Below are 13,641 nucleotides of genomic sequence, written 5' to 3' on the forward strand. Positions count from 1 at the left end.
AATCGACGATGTCGATGTCTTAATAGTGAGACTAGCGGCAAGAGTCGATACCAGATCCCCAGAGTTTTGTCTTTTGGTACCGAGATTTGAAAAGCTTCGCGCTGATATCGTGCTGTATTTGCAGTATTTCTACAGTCTTATTACAGGCAATCCAGTAAACGGCTGTCATTTTAAATTACTTTGTGTTACAATACTTTAGATATATTACAGCGAATTTTATACTCGTTGCATAAATTACCACAAAGAAATGTTAAGTAAATAATAGCTTTGGAAGGCGATTCTTGTGACTATATATGATTCTGTAGCAGCATTTGTCTATAGGTTTCTAGGCAAACTAAACTTGTTAAAAAAAAATTCACCACCTTTTATTTTCCATTGTTAACTAAAAAAAAATATTTTACAACCATCAATTTTATTTTATTTCTAATAAGAACATAACTATGTAGACTATAATTTAAAAAAATTCAGTAAAATCCTCGTCCATGTCAAGCGAAATTGTACGAACTGGTTTTACATTACAATGACTTGAAGAGATCAGTAGGTTATGATGATGGAAGACAATATGACTAGGGAGACGGTGGTGACAGGATGTGATGTGATGTAAAATTTAAAAATGCTTAATTAGACTTCCAGTGGCCTATTAATTCAATAAAAGAAATTATGTTTTTAATGGAAGTTAATAAAACAAAACAAGAAATAGACTCACCCTTCACTTTGCGACTCCGATAAATCACTATCACGGCGTAAAGGTTCTTCATGCACTTGGACATCGCTGTCACGTCGAGGTCCCTCATTCATCTGGATGCTGCTGTCACGCCGAGATGCCTCGTTAACCTGAATATTGCTGTTACGCTGAGGTTTCTCAGGCAACTGGACATTGCTGTTACCCCGAGGTTCCTCTGGATCCCGGACATTACTGTCATGCCGAGGCTCAAAATGCACCTGGACATTGGTGTCATGACGAGGTTCCTCATCCACCTGGACCTTGCTGTCACGCTGAGGCTCAAAATGCACCTGGACTTTGCTGTCACGCCGAGGTTCCTCGTTCATCTGGACATTGCTGTTACGCCGAGGTTCCTCATGCTTCTGGACATTGCGGTCCCGCTGAGGATTAATATGCACCTGGACTTTGCTGTTACGCTTAGGCTCTTCAGGGACTAGGACATTGCTGTTACGCTGAGGTTCAAAATGCACTTGGACATTGCTGCTGTCAGGTCGTGGTACTTGGGTTTCGCTGTTCCGCCAAAGTTCCTCGTGTACTTGGACATTGCTGTTTGGCCGAGGTTCAAAATGCACTTGGACATTGCTGTCACGGCGAGGTTCGTATGATGTTTGTTGGGCGGGCCTTTTGGTTGATGAGGATTTACGCCATTTTGATATTCCCAACTTACCGACACGTGTTTGAGACAACAGAGAAAATGTGCGGTCCAATTTCTTCCGTAAAATCTGTTCAGGGGTGTGTTTCTAAATTTTACGTTAAAAACATTTATTATAATGTTGAAATTTTGATAAACATTTGAACGAAAGCGTACCTTGTTAACCAGAACACCACCACCAACGGAATAAGTTTCCCAAATTGCTACAAGAACATCAGGAAGGAGTGCCGTCCCAACAGCAAATAAGGTAAAGAGCCATGAAGGTCCACAAGAGAGCAAAGTCACGTAAACGAAAAGCATATGTTCGTTTTCCAACGATTCTCTGTGATTTCAAAATGTTCAGATAGATTTATACTTAATTTTAACAAAATAGTAACATTTACTGTACTTACATAACGATTCCAGAGTACAGGAAAGTAAGACCTATAAATCCCAAAATCGATATCAGGATCGAAAAAACGAATAAGGCTGTCCAGTAACGAGATTCGATAATCAACTGAAAGGAACAAATTTGATGGAATGACCCCATTTTAAATTGTGAAATTGAGTATACCTTTATACTGACAACAAAAATGACAGCGTGATATATCAATGTCCCAAAACTCCAATAGTCTAATGTTATGCCGGTCCCAAAAAACGCTGGATCATATTGCCAGAGCAAGTAACACCCGAAATAAAGAACAACAGCGTGCCACAGTCCTTGAAATGAAAAGATTCTTATCTTCAACCGGCCAACACAAACAAAAGATTATTCTGTCTAAATATTGTTACCCAATAAATTCCACTTGAAAAATTGGCCCCAACTCATTCGAGCGTTTTTGGCAATGTCCTTATAAAGGTGAAGATGTTCAAGGAGTTGTGGTGCCGTGAAATTCTGCTCGAACAAGCCGTAGATGAGAATTGGCAAAGAGGTAAAAAGGATGTTGTAAAACGTCAAAAAGAACGCATCATAAACAGGCTAAAATCAAGCAAAATGATGGCATTAATATTTCCCTCTTATGAAAAAACGGCGAATAAATATTTTTACTTGAGTAGAGTAAGCACTATGAATAGTGAAGAAAACCACTGGAGTGATGAAGGCAATGTTCTTGTAAAAGAAATACTGAACGAGGGTTGAAACGCGCCAATAATACCAATGACCGTGAACGAGTAAAACTTTTCGAAGAAATCGAAACCGAGCAAAGGCAAAATCTGCACAACGTACCGCCTGACGACCTTCCTTTCCCATCAAACCTTTTTATATCCCAAGAAGATATTTCAGTTAAATTAATTTTCTAAGAATTAAAACAAATAACATGCTCACCTAAACCAATATGAGCTTCCTGAATCATGGAGACATCATTCGCACCGTCACCGATGGCTGCAGTAATAGGTTTTCCAGGGAATCCTTTAACCAACTTGACTACCTACAATTAACATTCTAGATTTTATTTCGGTAAATTAAATATTTTCAGTTTTGCGTTAACCTCGGCTTTTTGAATTGGTGACATGCGGCAGCATACGACAGCTTCGCAACGCTTTGCAATGTCGCCAAACATGTCTCGATGATGCTTTAATGCAACAGCTAAACTTTGACCATCGACCACCATGCCAAAATGGCAGTCATTTCTTTCATTGACCCGCTTTCTAATGAAAGAAATTGTGAACTAATTTTTTCACTTTTCAAGATAAAATGTCAATTTCAATACATACTCGAGTTCATCTAAAGTTTCTTCCGTTTTTTCTGGATCACTCAAAATGAGTAGTTCCATGCCACGTTTGAAATGTCCACATGAGTTGGCGATATTGACGGCAGTTTCCAATTTATCACCTGTTAATACCCACACCTGCGATTCGAATTTATAAGCGTAAAGAAACCGCGATTGATAATTATTAAACCAATTAAAAACAAACTTTAATTCCTGCGGCTCTGAGCGATTCAAGTGTTTCAGGGACACCGTCTTGGAGTTGATCCTCTACACCAGTCGCTCCCAGTAAAGTCATCTCGGATTCAATGATATCGCAAACTTTAGATACTTCTTCTTCTCGATTGGATAGTGCTTGACGGGCTTTATCAAGTTGAATGGTGATTTCTTCGTAGTATTCAGGAGTAATTGGGCGGACCGCTATCGCCAAGGTCCGCAATCCCATCTAGATGATAACACAATTCGTCACAAAACCAGTCACACGCATCATTTGATCAACATTTGATGGTACCATCGCGTAATCCTTGATGTGACTTTCAGTTTCAGGGATAGGTCCGAATACGCAACGAGGTAGAACTGTACTTTCGGCGCCTTTGCACAAAAGCCAAATAGATTCGTCCGGGAACTGGACAATGACGGACATGCGTTTCCTGTCTGAATCGAACTCGAGAATATGTAACCGACGATATAGACGCTCTTCTCCATGATACATAATTTTACATATGTCGTTAGTCTCCCCACAATATACGACATCCAATCTAAATACCAGTTCAAAGATTAAACGTTAGTTTTAGTAGGTACAATGAACTTGCTATTACCTCTGACACGCTTCAGCTAGAGCTTTCTCATCTGGGCTGGACGCTTGATAGTCATAATCCCCTCTATGGAATTGAAAGGCCGCATTTTCAAAACCGTCAGGCTCGACGACGGCACTGCTGGCCCTGCTTACTTTGAATTTATTTTTGTTCTTGTTCTTGCCAGTGATCGTGACAGTATGACATAAAGCCAAAGTGATAAAAAAATCTTCGATTTCGGACTAAACAATCAAAAGCGTTAAATGTAAAGTTGTGGTGATAGAGGAAAGTGATTTTTACCTCGAATTCTTCCACCCGTTCCAGGTGTATAGCACTGTTATCAGTCGCTCGCATTAAAACGCTATCGTCTTCCACGTATTTGAAACCAAAAATAGAGCACTGACGAAATTCCATACAATTCTCAGTCAATGTTCCGGTTTTATCGGTCAGCAGATATTCCACCTAATACAGGAAATAAACTTTAAATGACTATTCGTGTTACGGATCATATTGAAAAAATTAACACACCTGTCCCAATTCTTCGTTAAGATCAGATGTGTTACATAGGGCCCTTTCATCCGCAACAGGGCAGTACAAATCGTCATCCCACACAAAGAAAATAGTGCCCAAAAACTTTTGCATTTCTGTTGAAATCCAGTGCGATGAGAAATAAGACAAAATTTGATATGAAATACGGAAGTGGTGACAACAAAGTTATAAGAAGTTAATGCCTCATACCAAGCGTTACGTAAAGTGAGATAGGAATGACGTAGTTGAAAATGATTAGAAATGATGCTACATCCTGCATGACTCTACCAAAAGTCGTTGGCGGTAGTGCTCCGAGATAAAACGCATTAGCTGAAACCAAAGTAAAACATGGATTCAATAATGTGTTGAGCTGATAAATAATACAACAACCGGGTATTGCATTATTAACTCGTCATATCTTACTAAGTTGGGGTTGATAAAGATATTTTTGCATGGTGCAAAGTGCAATTTCCAATATCAAAAGGACCAAAAAAGCCAATAGAAAGTAGTTCATGCTCCTGAATATTTCAGAAATAATCGGATTCATAAGACGGCAAGAAATAAATGATTAACTGGCGAAACCGACTCACTTTTCGACCGTGGAGAATTTGTTGTTTGTTAGCAAAGAATTGAGACCGAGCTTGGTATCCTGTCCAGTATAAACAGCACATCCTAATGATAGCGGATAATTTATCTTACCTTCCGGCAGTTAAAAAAACAATCAAATGAATACCATAGACATATTCCGTATCTTTCAGCCGTGCTCCACGTAAGAGAATATTATCTAAACCTAAAGACGTCACTCCACCAGCGTCAATATCAGCATTTTGGTGTCGCAGGAGTTCGGATGAGTCTTCGTCAGGGGCGATTCGGTTGGCATACACGGTCAATGTACCAACAAATTGATAAAGATTAACATTGGGTTGTTGGCATTCGATATGTGCCCTGAGTCGATCTAACTTTTGAGCATCGTTGCAATCCCGAGTCAATTTTGGACAGCTTTTCATCTGATAACAAATTTCAAGCCATATAACAATAAAGATTATCTTATTGAGTATTCATGGAATTTGACGCCTACTTTGTAATTCGTCTCGCCATCCAGATTAGCCGTAGTCAAATAACATTTTCCCTCTGCGTAAGAGGACGACAACAACACTAAATCGCAAGGAAAACTGTCATCATCTTCGATCCTGAGTACATCTCCAACGACAATATTTTTTGATTTGACTTTCTAAAAAACAATTATTTTAACAATTCTTCTTTTCCCTTTCTTCTAAAAATTCAAAGATTTTTAGACGCTATTACCTGCAACTCTCCATTGCGCACAACATCAATCAATTGCTCGTTGACCTGCCGATCATTGAGATGCCGCAGAAAATCTTCATAGCCCTGTTTAACAGCTGTAACAATAACGACGAAAATCAAGGGGAGAATGCTCGTTATCGGGCTTGTAGGGCTGTCGCTGACAATCTATTGAAGTTGAATTATTATTGGTCGGACAATAGATCTAAGTTATTTGTTTTGGTTAAACCTGAATGATGGCTATGCAGAGGAAGTAGAAATTAGCGATACGGCGGAACTGTTCAAACAAATTCTTTGGCAGGAAGTTCAACGCCGTGTACTTGGAGGAAACAATTTCATTATCGGTAAAATTTTGACGGTCATATTCGGCCGGCGGGTTGGCATTTTGAGGAACGGCATTACCAACGAAGATAAACCTATTAGGAGCCGCGTTCCTCCTTGTACTTCGTCTCTGTTAACAGATATTTAAATTCCTTTCACATGTGTAAATAATTCACCGCTGATTTGATTTTCTCTAAAGAAAAGTTCTAGAAGTTAACAGAAACAACTGCCGATAATGAATTATAGATTAGAATGGATGTGGGTTGCGGTCGGATAAATATATCCGATTAGGTTTCCATACAAATAGGGTGCCCAAAGTTGATTTAGATCATTATACAGTACACTATTTTTAAATTATACATAAATAATGTTTGAAAAAAAAATTTATATTAAAAACACGTTTGACTTGACAGAACCCAAAGTTAGTGAATGTAAGCAAGACAAGATGGCGGGAATTACTCACCCAACGGCGGAAGTTTTCCATCAGGTTCGACAAGTCTGGAGCGTGAAAATTGAAGGGAAGTCGTCGGAACACTAGCGATGAAAAAAGGCACAACTGTGTGATCCGAGCCTTTCGTAACGAGGTTTCGTTCGGTTATCATTGAAGAGTTCGTTCATCATCCATTCTTATCTTATCTGTCAGCGTGCAGGGTTACCTGCATACCATTCGACTTAATAGACTAAAACACAAAATGTAATTGGTCACATGCGACGGCGAAAAAAAAAAATCAAAGTAGAATGTATTGATCGTTGTAAAAAGATTCTGCATTTCGCCCCGGCCAAAAACTGTATAGATTATATGTATAGCACGTAAAATGAGAAAAAAAAAAACACAATTTTATACTATTTTTCAGATAGGAAGCACACGCGGAATGACGAGCGGCAGTTATTCAAGGCACAACCAACAGAGGTACATGACACACACAATTTCATACCTAACAGAACATTTTTTGGAACGAAATAGAACAAGTTGGTTTACCGACGGGACGACTAGCAGTAAACACGGGATCGATGAACATTTTAACTTATGTTTAATTTGTTTTATCCAATCGTTCAATCAATCACCGGACTAATCAGTGAAAAGTGACTTTTTATGCGTTTGTTTGTTTTTCGCTTTTTTTTTTTTTCCGTTCAGGAAAGAACATTCTCACCGAAAATATGTCGTTGGGTATATTTACTTATTGCATTCGAAAGGTGACCTTCTCCTGTGACTTGGCAAACGGCGATTGAATGTCAATGGTCGTGAATAACGGAGGAGAATTGACACAAGACCGGGAAAGACGATCATCTGTAGGGGCGGGTGTAGTACCGCCAGTTGGACTCCACGAAGTAGCCCACGAAACCACTGTGACGGACGTTAGTGTCGATAGGTTGTGGTCGACTCTGCGCTGACGATACCTCTATAAAAATTCGAGAAAAGAAAGGGGGAAAGTTGTTTTCATTTGATGTTTTCAACAAAGAAGAGTGAACGTGATTTGAAGCGTGATTCGTCAAAGCGATTAAATAAAAGCGGCAAAAGTTAGAGCGAGTGTTAACAAAATTTCCGCGTTCCATAGCCCCCAAAGCGCGATATAGATGACGACTAGTAATAACCCGTTCAATCCTGCTGGCGTTCTCCTAGCGCTAGTCCTTTGAATACGCAGTTCGTACGACGCCGATTGGTGCATACTTTGGTCGGCCGCAGTTTGATCCAGCGTCACTTGTAATTTGCCGCTTCGCGACTGAGAGAGCAGCGAGATGGTTCGGTCAAGCTGTTGCCTAAGTGCTTGACCGGGGGTACACCGCTAGTTGATTGGCAAAGTTAGGGTTAAACGAATGCATCTCTCCAAAAACGGTCGGCGCAATAATGAATTCCTCGTAGACCAACAAACAAAAGTAGGAAAATAGATAATCGGTTTTACCTGATTGACAAGGACGCCTTCGCCAGCGGAGTAAGCTTCCCACACACCGATGAGAGTATCAGGCAAGAGAGCAACCACTACTCCAAAAACGATGAACAGCCACACAGGTCCAGTAGAGAGCAAATTCATGTAAACCCATTTTAACGGCCCATTATTCAGCGCGTCGCTGTAAATATCAAAATGAATTTTAAGTAACCACTACTACCGAATACAATCGGTCGATTAAGGAACGTCAAGTCAACTTACACTGAGATCCCACAGTATAAAAAGGCGAGACCCATAAATCCGAAAACGGAGAGCAGGATCGAGATCACAAAGGGGGCAGTCCAATGACGAGATTGAAGCATCAACTACAATAAATTAAATTGTTAACATTTAATCGCCATTAATTTTTCTACGGTGTTCTCAATCATACCTTCAAGCTCACAACGACAATGACACCAGTATAGATTAGCGTTCCAAAACTCCAAAAGTCCATAGTGAGACCGCGCGAATCGAAAGGCGTATCCGATTCCCAAAGAAGTATACAGCCGAAAAAGATGACCACGGAATGCCAGAGACCTTGAATGACGTAAATAGACGAGATTGAATGATGAATCACACCATAAATTTGACTCTTCAAGTACCTAAAAGTGTCCACTTGAAAAACTGAAACCAACTCATACGAGCGTTGTTGGCAATGTCCCTGTAGAGATGGAGATTTTCGAGCAACTGACGAGAGGTAAAGTTTTGCTCGAGGAGACCAAAAATCAAAATAGGCCACGATGTAAAAAAGATATTGTAAAACGTCAGGAAAAACGTATCATAAATCGGCTAAAACAAAAGTAATTGTTATTAGGTCATCCAGGCAAAATATGATGGCAAATAGCAAACCTGCGTGGAATAAGCGCTGAAGATGGCGAAAAAGACCGCCGGAGTAATGAAGGTAATGTTCTTGTAGAAAAAGTACTGAACAAGAGTAGAGACCCGCCAGTAATACCAGTGGCCATGAACAAGTAGCACTCGCCGCAGAAAACGGAATCTCGCAAAAGCGAAATCTGAACACCGAACAGCCTGTCGCCCTTCTTTACCCATAATACCTGAGAAAAATCATTTGAAAATTAATTAATGCACGGCAACCGATCAAAAACGAGAACTGACCTGGCCCCAAAGACTTCAATAGAAAGCAGAGAAAGAGTTAGAAGAAAATGGGGTGAGGGGTTAGTGTTAAAAGTTAAAAGTCTAAATGTGCTTCATACCAATTCCTACATGGGCCTCTTGGATCATTGAGACGTCATTGGCTCCATCACCAATAGCAGCTGTAATAGGTTTGGAGGAGAACCCTTTCACAACTTTCACCACCTGCACAGAATTCAAATCGTTTAAGACCGAATTTTGATCACTTTGGTGGATGACATACTTCTGCTTTTTGGATGGGAGACATTCGACAACAAACAACCGTATTACAATGGCTGCAAACTTCAGATAAAAGTTGTCTATGCTCTCTGAGAGAATGAGCAAGAGATTCACCATCGACGACGAAGCCAAAATTTTGAATTGGTTCATCCCAAATACGTCGTCTAATATTAAACAGAATAAAATGTTACAAGATCCAAAGAAAAAACGTTCAATGAAATGCGAGTACGTACCTTAATCTCCACAATGTCTCTTGGCATTCTGCGGGTGAGGTCTGTGCAGTAAGTGTCAATAACTGCATTCCCCGTTTAAAATGCCCACACGAGTAGGCGATATTAATGGCCGTTTCCAGCTTGTCGCCAGTCAAGACCCAAACCTGTAAAAAAGTGGGAGTTCAGAAACTGTCTTTAGATTAATGTCTGTTAGCGCTGTACCTTGATCCCAGCGGCCCTGAGAGCCTCGAGCGTTTCTGCTACACCGTCCTGAAGTTGATCTTCAACTCCGGTAGCACCTAGAAGAGTCATGTCACTCTCGATAACATCAAAGATCTGGCTAACGTATAATTCTCGGTCAACCATCATCTGTCTAGCTTCGTTTAATTTTTCCATCATGCCCCCATATTGTTCAGAAGTAAGTTGCCTGGCTGATATCGCCAAGGTCCGCAATCCCAACTAAATAAATAATTTCTTTTAAAAATATCGTCGGCTGAAAATTAGAAATGAGAATACTTACAAGTGCGTAATCGTTGATATGTTCAAGAGTTTGGTTGATTGGACCACCAATACAATTGGGAATTATCGTGCTTTCAGCACCTTTGCAAATAAGCCAGATACTATCATCTGGGAACAGAACAATGGTTGACATTCGCTTGCGATTCGAGTCAAACTCGAGCACCTGAAGCCGGCGATAATACCGATCTTGGCCAAATACAGTAAGGCGAATCAAACCATCTTCCTCCCCATGAAAGACAATTCCCAACCTACAAAACAAATGAAATCAATAAAAATCGGTTCATAAAAATGCCGTAAAATTTATTTGATTACCTCCGACAAGCTTCGACGAGAGCTTTTTCATCTGGACTAGACGCTTGATAAGTATAGTCAAAGTGATCGGGATGAAAGGTGTTGTTGACGTATCCCGGATGAGAACTAACCACTTCTTCACGTTTACTACTGGTGGGGATGCTTACCTGCACCGTATGGCATAGCGCCAAACCAACGAAAAATTCTTCAAGATAAGCCTGTCATTCGGGATAATTTTTTTTTTTTTAGCAAACTCAACACCTCCAATAAGATAAAAAGGTGAAATAATTACAGTAAAGTGATGAACAGGATTGAAATGTCTTGCGCTGTTATCAAGAGCGGCAAAGAGATCGCCTTCTTTTTCCATGTGCTTTAGTCCAGCAATGGAGCATTGGCGGAATTCCATGTTGTTTTCGGTTAAAGTACCGGTCTTATCGGTAAAAAGGTATTGAACCTAACATTTTATAAGTACAATTTGGTTAAATGGACGTCTTAAAATGAAAATAAGAAATAAAACTCACTTGTCCTAACTCTTCATTCAAATCTGACGAATTACAAATTGGAATCTCACCGGTAATTGGACAACGCAATTCTTCGTCCCAAGCGAAGAACAGACTTCCAATAAATTTTTGCATTTCTGCAATCGCGCATAAATTTAAGTTACGAAAAAGCCATACTGGCGAATTAAAAATATTGCTTACCCAAGGTGACATAGAGAGAAATGGGAATAATGTAGTTAAATACGACGAGAAAGGAGAAGACGTCCTGCAGCACATCCCTCACTGGAGCTGAATGATTGGCATTCAAATACCACGCATCAGCTATCAAACAATACAAACGTCAATCAATGTCATGAATATTTATAATTAAAAAAAGAAGCGAAGAAGCACATTCACTCTAAATTAATTTTTACCTATAGTAGGCGAGAACCACATCTTGTACTTCAGGGCAGTACAGACAGAAATCTCTACCACGAGAATCGAGAGAAAAAACAAGAGGAACATATTCATTGTCCTAAAAATTAAAACGAAAAACGGTTAGTATTACTATTAGAATCATTGAAATATACTTTTCTAAGTGACTGATTTACTTTTCAACCGTTGAAAATTTATTGCTGGTCAATTTGGAATTCTGTGCCATTTTCGTGTCTTGTCCAGTGTAAACAGCGCATCCTGAAAAATGATTTGAGCAGAATTAGTTATCCACTTGGATTTATTTGGGAAAGAAAACAAATGGGTCACCATAAATGAATTCAGTGTCTTTGAGTCTGGCGCCACGAAGGAGCGTGTTTTCCAAGCCAAGCGATACCTTCGTCAACAGTTGCGGGTTCTCGATATCAGCGTCACCAAAGATTTTCAAAGTTCCCATAAACTTGTAAAGATCAGGAGTGGGATTTTGACATTCGATGCACGCCGAAAAGGCAGATAGCTGTTCAGTAGTCTTCAGCTGTCTTGTTTCCTTTGGACAGTAATGTGTCTGAAATTGATTTAAAATCAAAAATTAATAAATCTTGTCTGGACCCAATCGCAGTCTTTTCAATTCACCTTTAAATTCGTTTCACCGTCCAAATTAGCAGTGGTAATATAGCATTTGCCCTCATTATTTGATGTTGAAATGAGCACCAGATCACAGGGAAAACTTTCGTCACGTTTCACTCGCACGATATCTCCGACGTGAATGTTTTGTGATTGTACTTGCTGTAAAAAGTTGTAATCCATGACATATAATAAATATAAAAAGTTGCATTGAAGTATGCCCTTCCCAAGTTGCAATTATACCTGCATTGATCCTTGTTGAACAACATCTACCAATCTTAGATTCACTTCTCTATCATTCCTGTGCCTTAGCCAATCTTCGTACCCTTGCTTGATTGCAGTCACTGTTATCACAAAAACCAATGGCAGTGAACTCGTTGCAGGGTTTACTGGACTGTCAATGGACATCTAAAATCAATTTTATAGGTGGAAGAATAGTACCAACATGATAGATAATAAAACTTAGAATTATTGACCTACTTGAATTATTGCAATGCAGAGAAAGTAAAAGTTGGCAATACGCCTAAATTGCTCAAAAAGATTTTTGGGGATAAAGTTCCATACTGTGTACTTTGCTGACACAACCCTGTTATCCACAAATACTTCTCCCCTACTTGTTCCACTCAGTGCATTTTCTAAAGGTGAGTGAAACTTGCTGCCAACATTGATTGTTCGGTTTCTAACCAAAGGAGCTTGCTTTCCCCTCTGTAGACACGAAAAGAAATATGATGAACAATCAATATCAGGCATGCCTGAAAATGAAATATACTCACAATTAGACGATCCAAGTGGTTCATCCACCCCATACTGACAGGTGTGATGGCAGAAAATCTGCATCGAATCTCAACACCTTAAAAAACAACTAGAGACCTACATCAGACAAGGAAAAACATTAAACAAATAAATGGCTGTTGTTCACAAGAGATTGGTTGATACAAAAAATCACCTTATGCATGAAAGTAGTGTAACCTTGGCCAACTTTTGTAAGCAATAGAGAACTCTCTTTTCTCTCGAATCTTTACCAAACTTCCAATCAACAATAAGACGGAGCGAAATTAACGATCAATAGAGTGAAAAAGGAATGTTATAGATAAACGTCGGCAATGGGGGACAAAAGAGCACGTTTTCCCGCACCATAAACTCTCTCTTTCCTCGTTTCCTGCCTTACGAGAGTAAAAAAGAAAAACATGCGATCACCTCCTTCCCAATACAAAAAATGACGAAACGGGTGGGCTATACGAAAAGTCCTCACACACACTTGTTGAGCCACGCAACCTAAAAAACCAGGATGTGTGTGTGTGTGTGTGCAACGATCGACGGTGAGTTACGATAGAACTGGAAATGCTCTTGAAAAGTTTTAATTGATATGCAACGACGCAGCAAAGATTGAATCGACAATATTTTTTCTCCTTTTTTTTCTTTCTTTTCTGCTCTACTGTCAAGTTGAGCCCCGAGGGTATTTTGAATCGGCCGCACCGGGAACTTCTCCCACCCCCCACCTCTTATAACTCTTATTACAAAATGGGTTTTCCAATGGAAAACGCACCTGCTGTCCTGCTGGAAACTTGCTCTCAAAGGAGTTAGACTGCCACGTGAATAGACGTGCTTCGATCATCATACTGAATTATTGAAGGGAAAGCCATAATTTGTCACGTCGCCCTCGACTGAATTTTACGTATGTACAATGGAACGCCAACGCCCAATCCGGAATGAACAAAATAATATGGTCCCGTTTTTTTGTTTTTTAATAAGAATTTTATTTGGGTTCTCAGTTTACGGATG

At 39.7% G+C, this 13,641-nt stretch overlaps 2 protein-coding genes across 2 annotated transcripts; both read right to left on the reverse strand.

Annotated features, from left to right (window-relative positions):
- Window positions 1-395: 395 nt before the first annotated feature.
- On the reverse strand, window positions 396-7,176 carry LOC124350536 (phospholipid-transporting ATPase IF-like). The gene is made up of 23 exons (XM_046801290.1): window positions 6,470-7,176; window positions 5,915-6,136; window positions 5,689-5,853; window positions 5,462-5,614; window positions 5,117-5,390; window positions 4,974-5,055; window positions 4,807-4,901; window positions 4,594-4,713; window positions 4,384-4,499; window positions 4,156-4,317; window positions 3,880-4,097; window positions 3,573-3,819; window positions 3,270-3,506; window positions 3,069-3,202; window positions 2,843-3,002; window positions 2,680-2,782; window positions 2,404-2,609; window positions 2,148-2,334; window positions 1,930-2,075; window positions 1,769-1,872; window positions 1,533-1,698; window positions 707-1,464; window positions 396-637 (listed from the first exon to the last, which is right to left on the reverse strand). Exons 1-23 carry the CDS (start codon window positions 6,488-6,490, stop codon window positions 622-624), a joined length of 4,092 nt encoding a protein of 1,363 aa, XP_046657246.1. The 5' UTR covers window positions 6,491-7,176; the 3' UTR covers window positions 396-621.
- A 49-nt stretch (window positions 7,177-7,225) lies between these two features.
- On the reverse strand, window positions 7,226-13,365 carry LOC124350830 (phospholipid-transporting ATPase IF-like). Its single transcript, XM_046801666.1, is given in 23 exon segments — window positions 7,226-7,406; window positions 7,600-7,790; window positions 7,908-8,073; window positions 8,154-8,257; window positions 8,323-8,468; window positions 8,534-8,720; window positions 8,781-8,986; window positions 9,146-9,248; window positions 9,307-9,678; window positions 9,737-9,973; window positions 10,035-10,281; window positions 10,346-10,542; window positions 10,617-10,778; window positions 10,846-10,961; window positions 11,026-11,145; window positions 11,238-11,338; window positions 11,415-11,496; window positions 11,566-11,800; window positions 11,869-12,021; window positions 12,103-12,267; window positions 12,340-12,564; window positions 12,633-12,729; window positions 12,806-13,365. Coding segments are annotated over 22 exon segments (3,591 nt in total). The 5' UTR covers window positions 12,666-12,729; window positions 12,806-13,365; the 3' UTR covers window positions 7,226-7,363.
- Between the last annotated feature and the right edge of the window lie 276 nt (window positions 13,366-13,641).

Source organism: Daphnia pulicaria, chromosome 7, assembly GCF_021234035.1.
Source record: "Daphnia pulicaria isolate SC F1-1A chromosome 7, SC_F0-13Bv2, whole genome shotgun sequence".
NCBI lineage: Eukaryota > Metazoa > Arthropoda > Branchiopoda > Diplostraca > Daphniidae > Daphnia > Daphnia pulicaria.